This window comes from Carcharhinus amblyrhynchos, chromosome 8, assembly GCF_965287045.1.
Source record: "Carcharhinus amblyrhynchos chromosome 8, sCarAmb.v2.hapA, whole genome shotgun sequence".
Lineage (NCBI taxonomy): Eukaryota > Metazoa > Chordata > Chondrichthyes > Carcharhiniformes > Carcharhinidae > Carcharhinus > Carcharhinus amblyrhynchos.
The window spans coordinates 18,677,505-18,692,091 of NC_137331.1; the positions used below are offsets into that span (position 1 = coordinate 18,677,505).

At 44.0% G+C, this 14,587-nt stretch overlaps 1 protein-coding gene across 2 annotated transcripts in view; it reads left to right on the top strand.

Annotated features, from left to right (window-relative positions):
• Positions 1-14,587, top strand: part of zfpm2a (zinc finger protein, FOG family member 2a) — an 808,884-nt gene that overhangs the window by 518,245 nt on the left and 276,052 nt on the right. For both annotated transcript variants that reach the window (XM_080194830.1, XM_080194831.1), the window contains exon 4: positions 657-778. In XM_080194830.1, the coding sequence (XP_080050956.1) occupies positions 657-778 (122 nt within the window). The remainder of the gene's footprint in view (positions 1-656; positions 779-14,587) is intronic.

Sequence of the window (14,587 nt, forward strand, 5' to 3'; positions counted from 1 at the left end):
GAGGATAACTTTCCCCCTCGTATTCCCTTTTACTTCTAATCCTGTAAGAAAAAATGCAAGGCCCATTCATGGGGAAAAAAAATATGTGAACTTCCCCAGACCTCCAGGGGAGATCAAAAACAAATTCTGGAAGTCTCATTGATTACTTTTACAGGGTTTCTATCGAAGTTACACATGAGATCATGATAAATGATACCCCTGATCCTGGACAATGGAAAGCATAAATTTTAAAGTTTATTTATTAGTGTCACAAGTAGGCTTACATTAACATTGCAATGAAGTTACTGTGACAATCCTCCAGTTGCCACACTCCGACACCTGTTCGGGTATACTGAGGGAGAATTTAGCATGGTCAATGCGTCTAACCAGCACGCCTTTCAGACTGTTGGAGGAAACCCACACAGGCACAGGAAGAATGTGCAGCTTCCGCACAGACAGTGACCCAAGTTGGGAATTGAACCCGGGTTCCTGGTGCTGTGAGGCAGCAGTGCTCACCACTGTGCTGCCCCGACATTCAGCATATTCAGCAAGACTGGAGTTAAAAACATGAAATATTGGAAGTATTCAGCAGGTTAGGCAGAATCTGTTGAGAGACTGGAGTTGTAATGCTGGTTACCAAAAGTCCTGCTGTATTAATCCATTCTTTTTTACTCCAGGTGAGCTTGAAATATTTCAGAAAAATGGAGAGCGAAGAATTCGCAGCCGACAACAAATACCTGGTGGTACAACCTGGGGGCCTTTTGATGGCAGTATAGGAATAACCGACAGCAACTCTTTGGTATGTTACTTTTTCAGATGTATAGGATCTAACCTAGTTATTTTCATGCAAGAGGTCCAGGCCAGGATTCTTGTATTTGTTGCTTTATTGAGATCCATAGTCAAAAGCAGTTCTTGCTAGTGATTAGCTCATGAAATGATTATAAACTGATAGATTTTAACACAACCAATTTCTTATTCAAACACATCTTTGCACAAAGTGAAGGTGGATTGTTAAGAGTAGAAAATTAGTCAATGATTCTCAACAATATTCCTTGATCTGGTCAACAAAATCATTTTTAATTTGTTGATTAAAAGGAAATTGAATGGTCCTCAGAATACTGCTTAGTGGTAACTGAACAATCAAGTGTGTTAATTAGCACAGTTTAACAAGGTTTCAGTTTAATTCTCTTGATATGTTGAATGTGGCATGGTTGTATGGACACTACTATCCTGACAACTTCATTGATTGGTAAATCTGATAAAAATTTTATTTGTGGTGAATTCATTGTCTTCAAAATGGGCTCGGATGCAGCCACAGGAATCATGATGTGGGATTATCCTGTGCCTATTGTTTCCAGTGCAGGTTGCATACATACCACATGCTGCCAGTTCAGTTAAATGCTTGTAGTGTGCAGTCAGTGCTAACTAACTGTTAAATGACTGCATGTCTGAACAGTGGAACCTAAAATCATAAGAGGCTAGCTCAATTTAAATCTGGCCTGTATCCCTTAATGGGAGGTGCATTGGGGCTAGAGCAGTGATTTTACCATGGAAGCACTCAATAATAGCACAATATGGCTGAGAGTAGATTCCAAGATTTTTGAAAGTTGCACAGGGAGCTTGCTGAAGGAGATGGACAGAAGCTGAGGTATCACTTTGCCACTGGGATGTGACCCTCCGGACAAACTTTGCAAAGTTAATTGGACTAGATAACCATAGCAGTCAATGCCAAGAGTCTAGCACTGAGGACCTGGATACATTGTTACAAAAAGTTCAATGACCTCACGTGGGTGGTTGAGGCCAGTTGAATCAATCACCAGCTGCAATATCCCACCAACTGTCTTACACAGTGCTCAGTACGTAACACACAAAACACAAGGAAACGGGTTGGCCTAATGGCATTATCGGTGGACTACTAATCCAGAAACTCAGTTAATGTTCTGGGGACTCTGGTTTGAATCCCGCATGGCCAGTGGTAGAATTTGAATTCAATTTTAAATGTCTGGAATTAAGAATCTACTGATGACTATGAAACCATTGTCGATTGTCAGAAAATTCATCTAGTTCACTAATGTCCTTTAGAAAGGGAAATCTGCTGTCCTTACCTGGTCTGGCCTACATGTGATTCCAGAGCCACAGCAATGTGGTTAACTCTAAACTGCCTCCTGAAATGGCCTAGTAAGCCACTCAGTTGTATCAGCATTTCTGCATCACCACTGTCTTTTTAACTCTTGTTCTTCTGCCATTTCCTAGCCACCTTTTCAAGGGCAACTAGGGATGCAGAAATACCCATGTCCCAACACCTATTGTTGATAGCTATCAACAATATCCATAACTTGTGCCTCACCTTCACACACTTAGCATTGCTGTAAGTCTCACATTGCATCGCATAGCTTATATACACAACAGTTATCTAGCCAAATCACCTAAACACATTGGGCGGGATTTTCCAGCTGCACTTGCCCCAAGACTGTAAATTCTTGCCCGAGGTCAATGGACTTTGCGCCCCTGCCCTCTACGATTCCAGTGGTGGGTAGGATAGGAAAATTCTGCCCATTACATCTCATTCAGTGACACACCTCCCCCTCTCTAGCAAGACAAGCTAGTACATGAGCAGGGACAACAGGAACTAACCAGTGGGAGGCAGGCACATCTGCATGTCCTCGCCCCAATGGGTGTATTGGTGAGTGTCATCATTCAAACAGTTATGCCTGAAACTGTGGCCTCGAGTGGGGCTCACCCCATTGAAGATGATGATATCCCTACCTAATCCAACATCTCAAATCCCAGTTCCTCCCAGATGGTGTAACTACACAATTTGCTTTCTCCGAAACCCATCCTTTTATGCTTTTCAGATACCCAAGGATGGATTGTAGATGGGATGTGGTCGAAGAGCAAGAGCTAAAAACTAATGCAGAAAACAGACTGTAACTCGGTCTCACAATTCATCCACCCAGCTGAGATATTGACACTGCAGATACTTCAGAGAATTTCTTGGAGGCCAAGTTTGCACATGTTGAGTTACTGGGCATGAGTGACCTGCAGCCAGGATTGGGAAAGAATAAAATAGGTGCCAGCTTGCCAGAGGGTGAGGTCACACACGAATTCTGCTGCAGATGATGATTTCAGTATTAGCAACCTACAGAAAAGGCTAGTGGGTATACACAACAAAATACTTGCAGTGCTTGCAGATCTGGCAGAAAGCTTATGGTTAGTGTCAAGGAGCACGGAGGAGGCTGGCAAAGGATTTTACACAGAGCTTGGAAGTTGTGATGAACTCCATTTGTGCAGACCTAATTATGATATAGTGTCTGATTGTTGATATCTTTGCTTCCACTGAAGGACAAGCAGAAACCGCCCAATAGCTGACTGCTTTTAAGCAAGTTCAACTTATTGCCATTACAGTTGCAGATACCAGAGTTCAAGGAGGCTTGCTGGGTATCATCACAGTCCAGCAATTTATCCTCTGAAAGGGTAGAGTTTGCTAAGGTGCCATCTTGGGGAAGTTGTACTAGCTCTGTGATGCTCAAACTTGCTGTCCTCTCTCAGATGACAATATTCATTCTCTCAGCACTGTCAATCTGCCAGTCAGCTCAGACTGCTGCTGCCAAGTGCAGTTCAATGTAAGCTTCCAGGCTTACAGCTGATTGAAGTCATTCTCCAAGGTCACCTGACGAAGGAGCAGCTTTCCGAAAGCTTGTGATTTCAAATAAACCTATTGGACTATAACCTGGTGTCATGTGATTTCTCATCAAGTTTCATGTGACAGCATTGCTTTCATTATATGCCTGTTACCCACATGTGCGTATTCTGTGTATTGGAGTCATGAGCCATGTCATCAAAAGATACCTCTTGTAACTTCGGAGCAACCCGTTGATTTGTCATGATGGTTCAAATGCAGAATGTACAATAAATCATTGCAAAATGAAGGCATGATACCAGACGTTGACCTGCATGTTATGCTGCTTTTTATCATACTTCTATAAGATGTTAAGATAATGGAAGTCCTTTCAATTATAATATATCTTGGTATCCACATGCGTGCCCAGCAGTCAGTGACAGCTTGCTTTTCTCTGGGAAGAGAGAATTAATATATTCAGCTGTCTTGGAATACAAACCCACACTGAATGGCAATTGGGAAAATATCACTTGCTTCAGTCAAACATCTAAAATTCATGCCCATAGTTACCATCACCATTAGCAAAATTATCCTTGCTCTATCATGAGGCTCAACTTGTGGCATAGCTAGGGGAACATCTCAGTGAAGAAATTCTTAGTGATGTGGAAATATCTGGCACATTTCTATGCTGAGGTTGAGATGTGAAATTTGCTCCATTAACTTCTTGTCTAGAGCCCTGCTCCCAGTCTTGCTCCTTTTTCTTCCAGCAACTTGTCCTGCTCAGCATCACCTCTGACCATTTCACCTGTCCAAAAGGAATACAAGCTACTTCATCCATGCTTGGGAGCAGGTATTTTGTGCAGAATTCTTGAGTTGGGACAGTACATGCCACACCACTCTTTGTAGACTTCAGCTACCTTAAAACAATTCTGAAAACCACAAAACACTTCTCCAATTGCAGCAAAAGCCAATGCAATTAATCTGAAAATAGCTAATGATCCCTTTAAATAGTGGTGGTGGCTTCTTCCTGCTACTGAACATGTGTTCAACTATGTGAGGTTAAGAAAGGGAACATTAATCTCCAAAAATGGCAGTACTAGCATCAAATTAAATTTTGTCTAAAGCATACATCAGAAGTTTGTGCACATGCTACAGATGCCATTTTCATGGCAAATGACATGCAAAAACATGTGCTAAGAATGATTTGTGTTGTCTGACCATGAGGTTTTGCACTGTGTTGCCATAATTATAGACTTACATCCTATCCTGAACCCATGAGCGCGAGCACTGAATTCAGTACTGTTAGCACTGTGCATAGTCTGAATTTAGGGTTGTTGACAGCATCTGTCTGATCTCTGGAGTTTACACACTGTGTTATTTGAATTAAGAACTATTAACACTTTATCTGAACTTTTGGAATGTTAGTAAACTCATTCTATGGATTTGTAAAGGATATGTTATGCTTGACAAGTCTGTTAAAGTTTTTAAAATAGTTAACTGAAGTAGTCAACAGGAAATTCTATAGATGTTATCTACATTCACTTTCAGGAGGCATTTGATAAAGTCAGTTGTTATGCAATTGTTGACTAATGTTGAAATTGAAAATGAGGACGAGTCATTGACCTGATTAGGAAAGTGGCTAGGTAACAGGAGTCAGACAGTAGTCATAATTGGCAGGATGTGACAAGTGGTGTTCTGCAAGATTCTGTGTTAGGTCCTAAACAATTCCACCTCCTCCTTCAGATGCCATGCCCCAAGAGGGCATTAGCAACCATGGATTTCCATTGGATTGGTCGATAATTATGCTTGGCTTGATGTTGCCTTCCGCAGTGTGGCTGACCAGGAAACTCTCCGCCCTTCCTGTCTATCATCAGGCACATTGAAAGAATTTATAGCTGTGGCTACATTATGAATGCATCTTCCATGGCCATCAAGTCCTGAAGTGAGACTTGAACTTGGAACTTCTGCCCCAGAGGTAGGGACACTACTACGCCATCACAGGATCCCCCTGCAAACAATTCAGCTTGATGATGAGGTAGAAAACCACATATCCAAATTTACTGATAACACAAAGGTAGGTGACATTTTACACAATATAAATGGAAGCATAAATTTTCAGAGAGAAACTAATAGATTGCATAAATGGGTATGCAAATCAATTCCAATTTGAGAAGGGAGTCAGGCAGTGGTGTCCACTGTCACCCATGCTGTTTAATGCTGTGGGAAAGAAAATAATGAGGATGGGTGCATAAACAGAGAAATGTGGCTGCATCATAGGAGGTTATTACACATGGAATTTTAGTTTTGCAGATAACACCACACTCATAGCTAGAACAAAGGAAGGCCAATGGCATGCCTAGTCAAACGACGCTTTGGGCCCAATCTCCCAAAAAAAGTTCTAAATGCTGAATTTATGAGAAAAATGTGTAAATCATGATTGTTTTTTCGGTGTGAGTTCAGACTTTAAATTTAAAATTTAAATTATGAGGAGAAATTACACAAATTAGGTTTGCATTCCTGAAATGAGTCATTTAATTGACATTTTCAATATAGGAGGGTGGCACAGTTACATGGTGGTTAGCACTGCTGCCTCTCAGTGCCAGGGACCCAGGTTCGATTCTGGCCTTGGCTGTGTGTAGAATTTGCACATGCTCCCCATGTCTCCATGGATTTCCTCCCATAGTCCAAAAATGTCCAAGTTAGCTGGATTAGCCATGGTAAATGTGTGGGTTTATAGCAATAAAGTAGGGAGGGAATGGCTCTGAGTAAGGTGCTCTTTTGGAGAGTCAGATTTGATGGGTTGAATGGCCTTTCTTTGCACTGTAGGGATTCTATGGTAATAGAAGAGTGTAAATAAAAAATAATTCTACAAATTGAGGAGCCAAGGGCTGGGGAGCATAGTCTAAAAAATAGAACCAGATCCTTCAGGAGTGAAATTAGGAAATATTTCCACGTGCAAAGATTGATAAAAGTTTGGAATTCTCTTCTGAATCAGGTCATTTTAAATCTATGATTGTTGGATTTTGGTAACCAAAGATAATAAGGAATATAGAGCAAAGTGGAGTTCTGGCATAGATCAGCCATGATCACACTGAGTAATAAAAACAGGTTTGATGGGCTAAATTCCCTACTCCTTTGTTCCTTTGTTGTCTAAACTGTGGAATCTTAGTATTGTGTGTTGGCCAAACTTAGAAAAGTTAACTCTACTTATCTAAATTCAGGATTTGAGCACTACCTATGTTGAGCACTACTACACTGAAAAACCCTTTGTAAATTTATTTAAATTTCCACTGCACTAAGATCCATCAAGGTTATTTCTTTTAGGAAGATTATTCTTTATTTTTGTTAGTGTTGTGTATTTATATTAAAGTATAAATAGTGTGTGTGCTGAAAATCTGAAATATTGTATATTCACAATATTCACCATACCCTCTGACCTTCCGCTCTCTGATGCTGAACATTCTGTACTCAACAAAGGACTCCACTTCATCTCTTTATGCCAGCATCTCAATGAATTATGGGCTTGGCATGATGCTGAACACTTCTGATGCCTTTGCCTCAGTGTTTACTTCTTTGGACAGGAGTCCTCCCCTCATTTCTATGGACCCTTTCACCTGTCTTTAGTTATCTTCTCCTACTTGGACCCCACCCTCTGACCTCTTACTTGCTCTTGAACTTTTCATTTAGAACTGTCAGTGTGACCTTGGCTGCCGCAGATTGCTCCTGTTATGCACTCAAATTTGTCTCCTTCCGAACTTGCTGCTTTCCTCTCTCTCAAGTCCAAACCTGACTTTATTGTCAAACCTGCCAATAAGGTTATCATCTCACGAACTGACCTTTACTTTGCAGAGACTGCGTGTCAACTCTCAGACACTTCTTATTTTCTCCTCCTTTGCCACAATTAACACACTTAAGTCCCTAATGGCCCTTTTGTCTCATGTCCATGACATCAGCTTCAAGGATGTCATCAAAACATTCCTGAAGAAGTCACGCATCCCTATGGTCACATCTCTCATATGAGAGATATGACCATCTAATTTTTTTTTACTCATTCGTGGGACATGGGTGGCGCTGGCTGGCCATCATTTATTGCCCATCCCTAGTTGCCCTTGAGAAGGTGGTGGTGAGCTGCAGTCTTGAAACGCTGCAGTCCAAATGCTGTCATGTGACCCACAATGCCATTAGGGAGGGAATTCCAGGAATTTGACCCAGTGACTGCAAAGGAACAGGGATATATTTCCAAGTCAGGATGGTGAGTGGCTTGGAAGGCAACTTCATGGATGATGTTCCCATGTATTTGCTGCTGCTGTCCTTCCAGATGGAAGTGGTCATGGGTTTTGAACATGCTGTCTAAGGATCTTTGGTGAATTCCTGCAGTGTGTCTTATAGACAGTACACAATGCTACTACTAAGTGTTGATGGTGGAAGAAATGGATGTTTGTGGATGTGGTGCCAATCAAGCGGGCAGCTTCTTTCTGGATGGTGTCAAGCTTCTAGAGTGTTGTTGAAGCTGTGCCCATCCAGGCAATTGGAGGGTATTCCATCACACTCCTGACTTATGCCTTGTAGATGGTGAACAGGCTTTGGGGGTTGGGGGGTGGTGGTGGTGTCAGGAGGTGAGTCACTCATCGCAGTATTCCTAGCCTCTGACCTCCTTCTTGTAGCCACTGTATTTATGTGGTGAGTCCAGTTAGGTTTATGATAAATGGTAAATCCCAAGGATGATAGTGGGGGATTCAGTGATGGTAAAACCATTGAATGTCAAGAGGCAGTGGTTAGAGTGTCTCTTATTGGTGATGGTCATTGCCTGGCATTTGTGTGGCACAATGTTACTTGGAGAAGGTTCATTCGAGAAGGCACCATTCATATTGAGAGACTTTGCCAGGAACGCACAGAGGCAAAGTTGAGTCAGACAGCATGCACAAATCTCCAAGTAAGTAATTTCCCTGATCCCCAAAGTAGCAGCTGTCTTGAATGTGACTGAGTCTTCAGATTGCACATTGGACTTATTTGCCATGTCAGAAACAAACCCATCAAGCAGGAGTGGAAGCAAGTTATCCTTGATCCCAAGGGACTTCCTGGATCGGTGATGGACAATGTCTGATTTTCCTGCCCTGCCATGAGCTCACTGGTGCCTCATCCCAGGCCTTATATTTAAAGAGTAGCCACACACAGCAATCTTACTGCATGCAGTGCAGGATTGCTGCATTGAAGACATGGCCCCAAAAGACAAGAAAACAGCAGCCTTGAGGTTTAATAAAACTAGCTACTAAACATCATGGAGGACCAGCATGATGTCCTCTATCCCTGCTCTGGCTGCAGGAGCTTCCAACATCATTCTGTCTTGGCATGAGATGGCATAGGTGGTCAGTACCAACAGTCCACAGAAGTGGTCAGCCATCCAGTGCAGAAAGAAGATCAATGGTCTCATTAAGGTCATCACCCCCAACTCCCACACTCACAAACCCATCAGCCATCCACAGGGTGACACTGTTAGCGTCTGTCCTGACCTTGGTCCTGCTCACACTCTCTCCATGTGTCTTTATGCAGGACCATTGGAGGGAAAGATTCCAGACCAAGGATGGACCACCAACAGTAAGGTCCTCACAGAGTTTGAGAACAGAGCCAGTTTGTGCTGGTAGGAGAGTTTGTGGACTGCTATTGTGGCAACTGAGAGGTTGGCAAAAATCACACAGGTGAGGATTCTGCACAAGTTCATCTCTCAGTCAACTGAGTGTTCATCAAGTCAGCTGCCATGCACCAATCATCTCTACTTTCTTTCATAGGCACCTCTGTCAAATCCACCATGCCATCAGCCAGCCAGGCCCTCATCTGGAGCCCAGACGACACCTCAGATGAGGACACTGACAACAGCACCTTTGAAGACCCACCACTGTGCTCACAGTAACCCTCCACCTGCACGAGGCACAAATGTCAGTGGGACCTAGTTCTGGTGAGCACAGCACGCAATTTGGTCCATAGCAGATTGAGGGTCAAGCAAGGCTGCCAGAACACCAACGATTGCTCGAGGCCATGACTTTCTCTAGTCTGTATCAGAGGATGAACTTATGCAGTCAATCCTAAATCAGCTGGAGTTGCACCAACAATTGTGAGACCATTAGGAAGAGATATCAGCTGCACTCCTCAGATGATAGTTGCAAAGATAATGGAAGTTCAGTCTGAGGTGATAGCACTGATGTAGAACATAGAACAATACAGCACAGTACAGGCCCTTTGGCCCTCAATGTTGTGCCGAGCTTTGTCAAAACCAAGATCAAGCTATCCCACTCTCTATCATCCTGGTGTACTCCATGTGCCTGTCCAATAATCACTTGAAAGTTTCTAAAGTGTCCGACATCACTATCACGCAGGCAGTCCATTCCACACCCCAACCATTTTCTGAGTAAAGAACCTACCTCGGACATACCTCCTATATCTCCCACCATGAACCTTATAGTTATGCCCCCTAGTAACAGCTACATCCACCCGAGGAAATAGTCTCTGAACGTCCACTCTATCTAACCCCCACATCATCTTATAAACCTCTATTCAGTCGCCTCTCATCCTCCTTTGCTCTAAAGAGAAAAGCCCTAGCTCCCTCAGCCTTTCCTCATAAGACCTACACTCTAAACCAGGCAGCGTCCTGGCAAATCTCCTTGCACTTTCTCCAATGCTTCCACATCCTTCTTATAGTGAGGTGACCAGAACTGCACACAATGTTCCAAATGTGGTCTTTCCAAAGTCCTGTACAGTTGCAGCATAACCCCACGGATCTTAAACTCAAACTCCCTGTTAATAAACGCTAACACAGTATAGGCTTTATTCCACGGCTCTATCAAATTGAGTGGCAACCTCCAGAAATCTGTGGATATAAACCCCAAGATCTCTCTGTTTCTTCACATTCCTCAGAACCCTGCCGTTGGCCCTGTAATCTGCATTCAAATTTGTCCTACCAAAATGAATCACCTTGCACTTATCAGGGTTAAACTCCATCTGCCACATTTCAGCCCAGCTCTGCATCCTATCAATGTTTCTTTTCAGCCAACAACAGCCCTCCACCTCATCCACTACTCCACCAATCTTGGTGTCATCAGCAAATTTACTAACCCACCCTTCAGCCCCCTCCTCCAAGTCATTGATAAAAATCACAAATAGCAGAAGACCCAGCACTGATCCCTGTGGTACACCGCTGATAACTGGTCTCCACCCTGAAGATTTTCCATCCACCACCACCCTCTGTCTTCTATGAGATCGCCACTTACTTATCCAATTGGCCAAATTTCCCTCTATTCCACACTTCCTTACTTTTTTCAAGAGCTTACCATGGGGAACCTTATCAAAGGCCTTAATTAAATCCATGTATACAACATCAACTGCTCTACCTTCATCTATACACTTAGTTACCTCTCAAAGAATTCAATCAAATTTGTGAGGCAAGACTTACCCTTCACAAATCCATGCTGACTATCCCGGATTAAGCTGCATCTTTCCAAATGGTCATAAATTCTATCCCTCAGGACCTTTTCCATTAACTTACCAATCAGTGAAGTAAGACTAACTTGCCTATAATTACCAGGGTCATTCCTATTTCCTGTCTTGAACAGAGGAACAACATTGGCCACTCTCCAGTCCTCTGTCACTTTCCCCGTGGACAGTGAGGACCCAAAGATTAAAGCTAAAGGCTTCACAATCTCATACCTTGCCTCCCAAAGAATCTTAGGATATATTCCATCTGGCCTAGGGGACTTATCGACCCTTAGGTTTTTCAAAATGAAAATGCACTGAGGTGAACACTGATAAATTGGTGGCCACCATGGAGATCGTGATCCAAGGCATTAGTCCTGCACTGCTGCAGGAGCAGCACTCCATCACTGTAGCCCTTGGTGGCATCGATTGGTGATGATCCGAAAGAGAAGTGGGGCACCTAGATCTCAATCCACTTGCGTTCCCTCAGCTCGAGGGTCTCAGGCGCCTACAGGGAAGAGGACCAGCAGCTGGACACCGCAGGGCTATTTACCCAAGTGACTTCAGCAGTGTCCACCAGATCCCAATCTCCTCTTCCTCCAGAGTCAGCTCCATATGGTGCAGCTGTCCCACAGCAGGAGACCCAAAGTAGGCCCGGCCTTCCAAAAACTCAGCCCTCCAGAGGATGCCTACCAAAGCTATTATGGACAACAGGGCATAGCAATCAGCAGGCTGCCTCCACCTCCACTGTGAATGTTGTGGAAGCACCAAGGCACAGTGGCTAGGTCAGGAAAATAAAACAATATTAGAATCACATCAGTGGCATGGGTGTTTAACACGTATGTAGTTTCCACACATGGAAATAGACTGCCACTCATCTCACATCTCTTTATGATGAGCTGTGTTGTTGTCAGTCATGTGTGACACTATGTCTTCCCCAAATATGATGTGGAGATGCCAGCGTTGGACTAGGGTAAACACAGTAAGAAGTCTCAGAACACCAGGTTAAAGTCCAACCAGTTTATTTGCCGTACCTGACGAAGGAACAGCGTTTCCAAAAGCTTGTGGGTTTACTATCAAGTAAACTGGTTGGACTTTAAGCTGGTGTTGTGAGACTTCTTACTGTGTTTACCCCCAAAATTGCAGGTGTTGGTCTCATGTGCCTCGGATCAATGTTGTATGCTCCCAACTGTCCACATGTCCACACTGTGTGCCCCTTCTCAGATCGGTTCTGGCACCAGTTATGCATCATCCTCAAAGTAGTGTTCTTGTCGAAGGGAGATCATTCTCTCAGTTTGCTGAATCATGCAACGTTAGATATTGGCTGTGTAAGATTGAGGCTGAGGTGTTTAGCCATATCCTCAGCTTTATGGAAAAGTAAAGGCAAGCAAAAATGTTGGATCACATTGAGAAGGCTCATAAGTACTGGAATCTAAGGTTTCTCTGTCATCCATTAGGGTTTTCATTCAAGGAACCAAAAATCACAATCCATGTGCACTCCTGTTTGTGCTGAGCATTGTCCACTCTCCAAGTGTACATCTGATAAGCTCAATCGTACATAATTGTGACCGCCTTCCCAGTTCCATGTACCAGAGCTCTGCCCTGCAGCCACATTATAGTTGTGGTGCTCAACATTACGGCTTTCAGCTTCTCCCACCTTGTACCTGCCTGCGTAGAGTTCACAAAGCTCATCACATGTGCCATTATTGCAGGCAGATCTCCTTGAAGAGCTTCGTCAGACTGAGTGTAGTCTGAGGGCACGTAGGTACTTAGGTACTGACGCACTGAGGATTGGACACCAGCTTCTGCCTCTGCAAGGCTACTGTAGCAAGTGAGATGCTGGAGGGATATGTAAGGTGGCAGCAAGTTCCAATCTCTGATTGAAGGATCACCCCTTCTCCAGTTCGGAACTTACCTCAGCAAGGACACATGCCCCCAGGCCTCATCATCTTTAAATCATGAAAACTACGTGAATCTGATATTTAATGGGTCACCTTCTGATTTAAGTGATTGGGTGCATTGAGAAGGAGAGACACTCTAATGTAAGTATGAGGCCATTGTGGAGGATACTTGACCAAATGTATGAGCACTCCTACTTGATATCCTCCTCGTGAAATCTGATGGCTACGAAGACCTGACATGCATGCTGGCCTTATCTGGCTCCTGAAACTGTGACTTGCTCAACCTCATCGTCCTCATCTCTTTCCATGTCCTTCTCATCAGAGGCGACAGGCAACTTCTCCATGTTGTCATCTATCGACTTCTCCCCTGTTTGCAGCACCAGGTTGTATAACACACAACAAATAATGATGATTTTGGAGATCCTCTGCAAAGTATACTGCAATGCTCCTCCAGATCATGTTCAGACATTGGAATTACATATTTAAGATCCCTATGCTCTGCTGTACCAATGTGTGGCTGGCAGTATGATCTTCATTGTTACGAGGTCTAAAGTTAAGGAGAGGGTACAGGTAAGGGAAGAGGCCGAGGATGTCCTAATAATAGAGGGAGTGGGGGGCGTGAGTATGGTTGGTGGCGTTACGGCAAATAGGGTCCAGGTGAAGGCTGGGATGAAAGTGCTTTATCTGAATGCACGAAGCATTCGGAATAAAGTGGATGAGCTGGTGGCGCATATCGACGCAAATGGATACGATCTGGTGGCCATTACAGAGACATGGCTGCAGGGTGACAGGGACTGGGAGCTGAATGTACAGGGCTATCAAGTGTTTAGGAAGGATAGGCAGGAGGGAAAAGGGGGGGGGCGTAGCTCTGCTGATTAAGGATAGCATCACGGTGGTAGCAAGGGATGATATTGGAGCCAAGGAGCAGAGGATGGAATCGTTGTGGGTGGAGATTAGGAACAGCAAAGGGAGGAAGACGCTGGTGGGTGTCGTCTATAGGCCCCCGAATAATGATCTGGAGGTGGGGCGGGCTGTTAACGCGCAAATAAGTGCGGCGTGCAGGAATGGGACGGCCGTAGTTATGGGGGATTTCAATCTGCATATTGATTGGTCGACCCATGTTGGACGCGGGGGGCTCGAGGAAGAGTTCTTGGAATGCTGCTGGGATAGTTTCCTGGAACAGTGTGTGTTGGAGCCGATGAGGGAGCGAGCTATCTTGGATCTGGTGCTATGTAATGAGGCGGGTAGAATTAGGGACCTTGTGGTGAAGGATCCTCTTGGGGAGAGTGATCATTGTATGGTGGAGTTTCTGGTGCAGATGGAGGAGGAGAAAGTGGGTTCCCGGACACGCGTCCTTTGTTTGAATAGAGGGGAGTACGGTAGGATGAGAGAAGAATTGGCGAATGTGGACTGGGGGAGCGCGTTGGAGGGAGGGTCTGTTGAGGAGCAGTGGAGGATCTTTAAGGAGATCTTGGTGCTCAGCGGAAATTTATTCCGATGGTCAAAAAGGATAGTAGGAGGAGAGGTAATAAGCCGTGGATAACGAAGGAGGTGAAGGAAAGTGTTAAATTAAAAGCGGAGGAATTTAGAGTAGCTAAGAGTAGTGGGCGAGAAGAGGATTGGG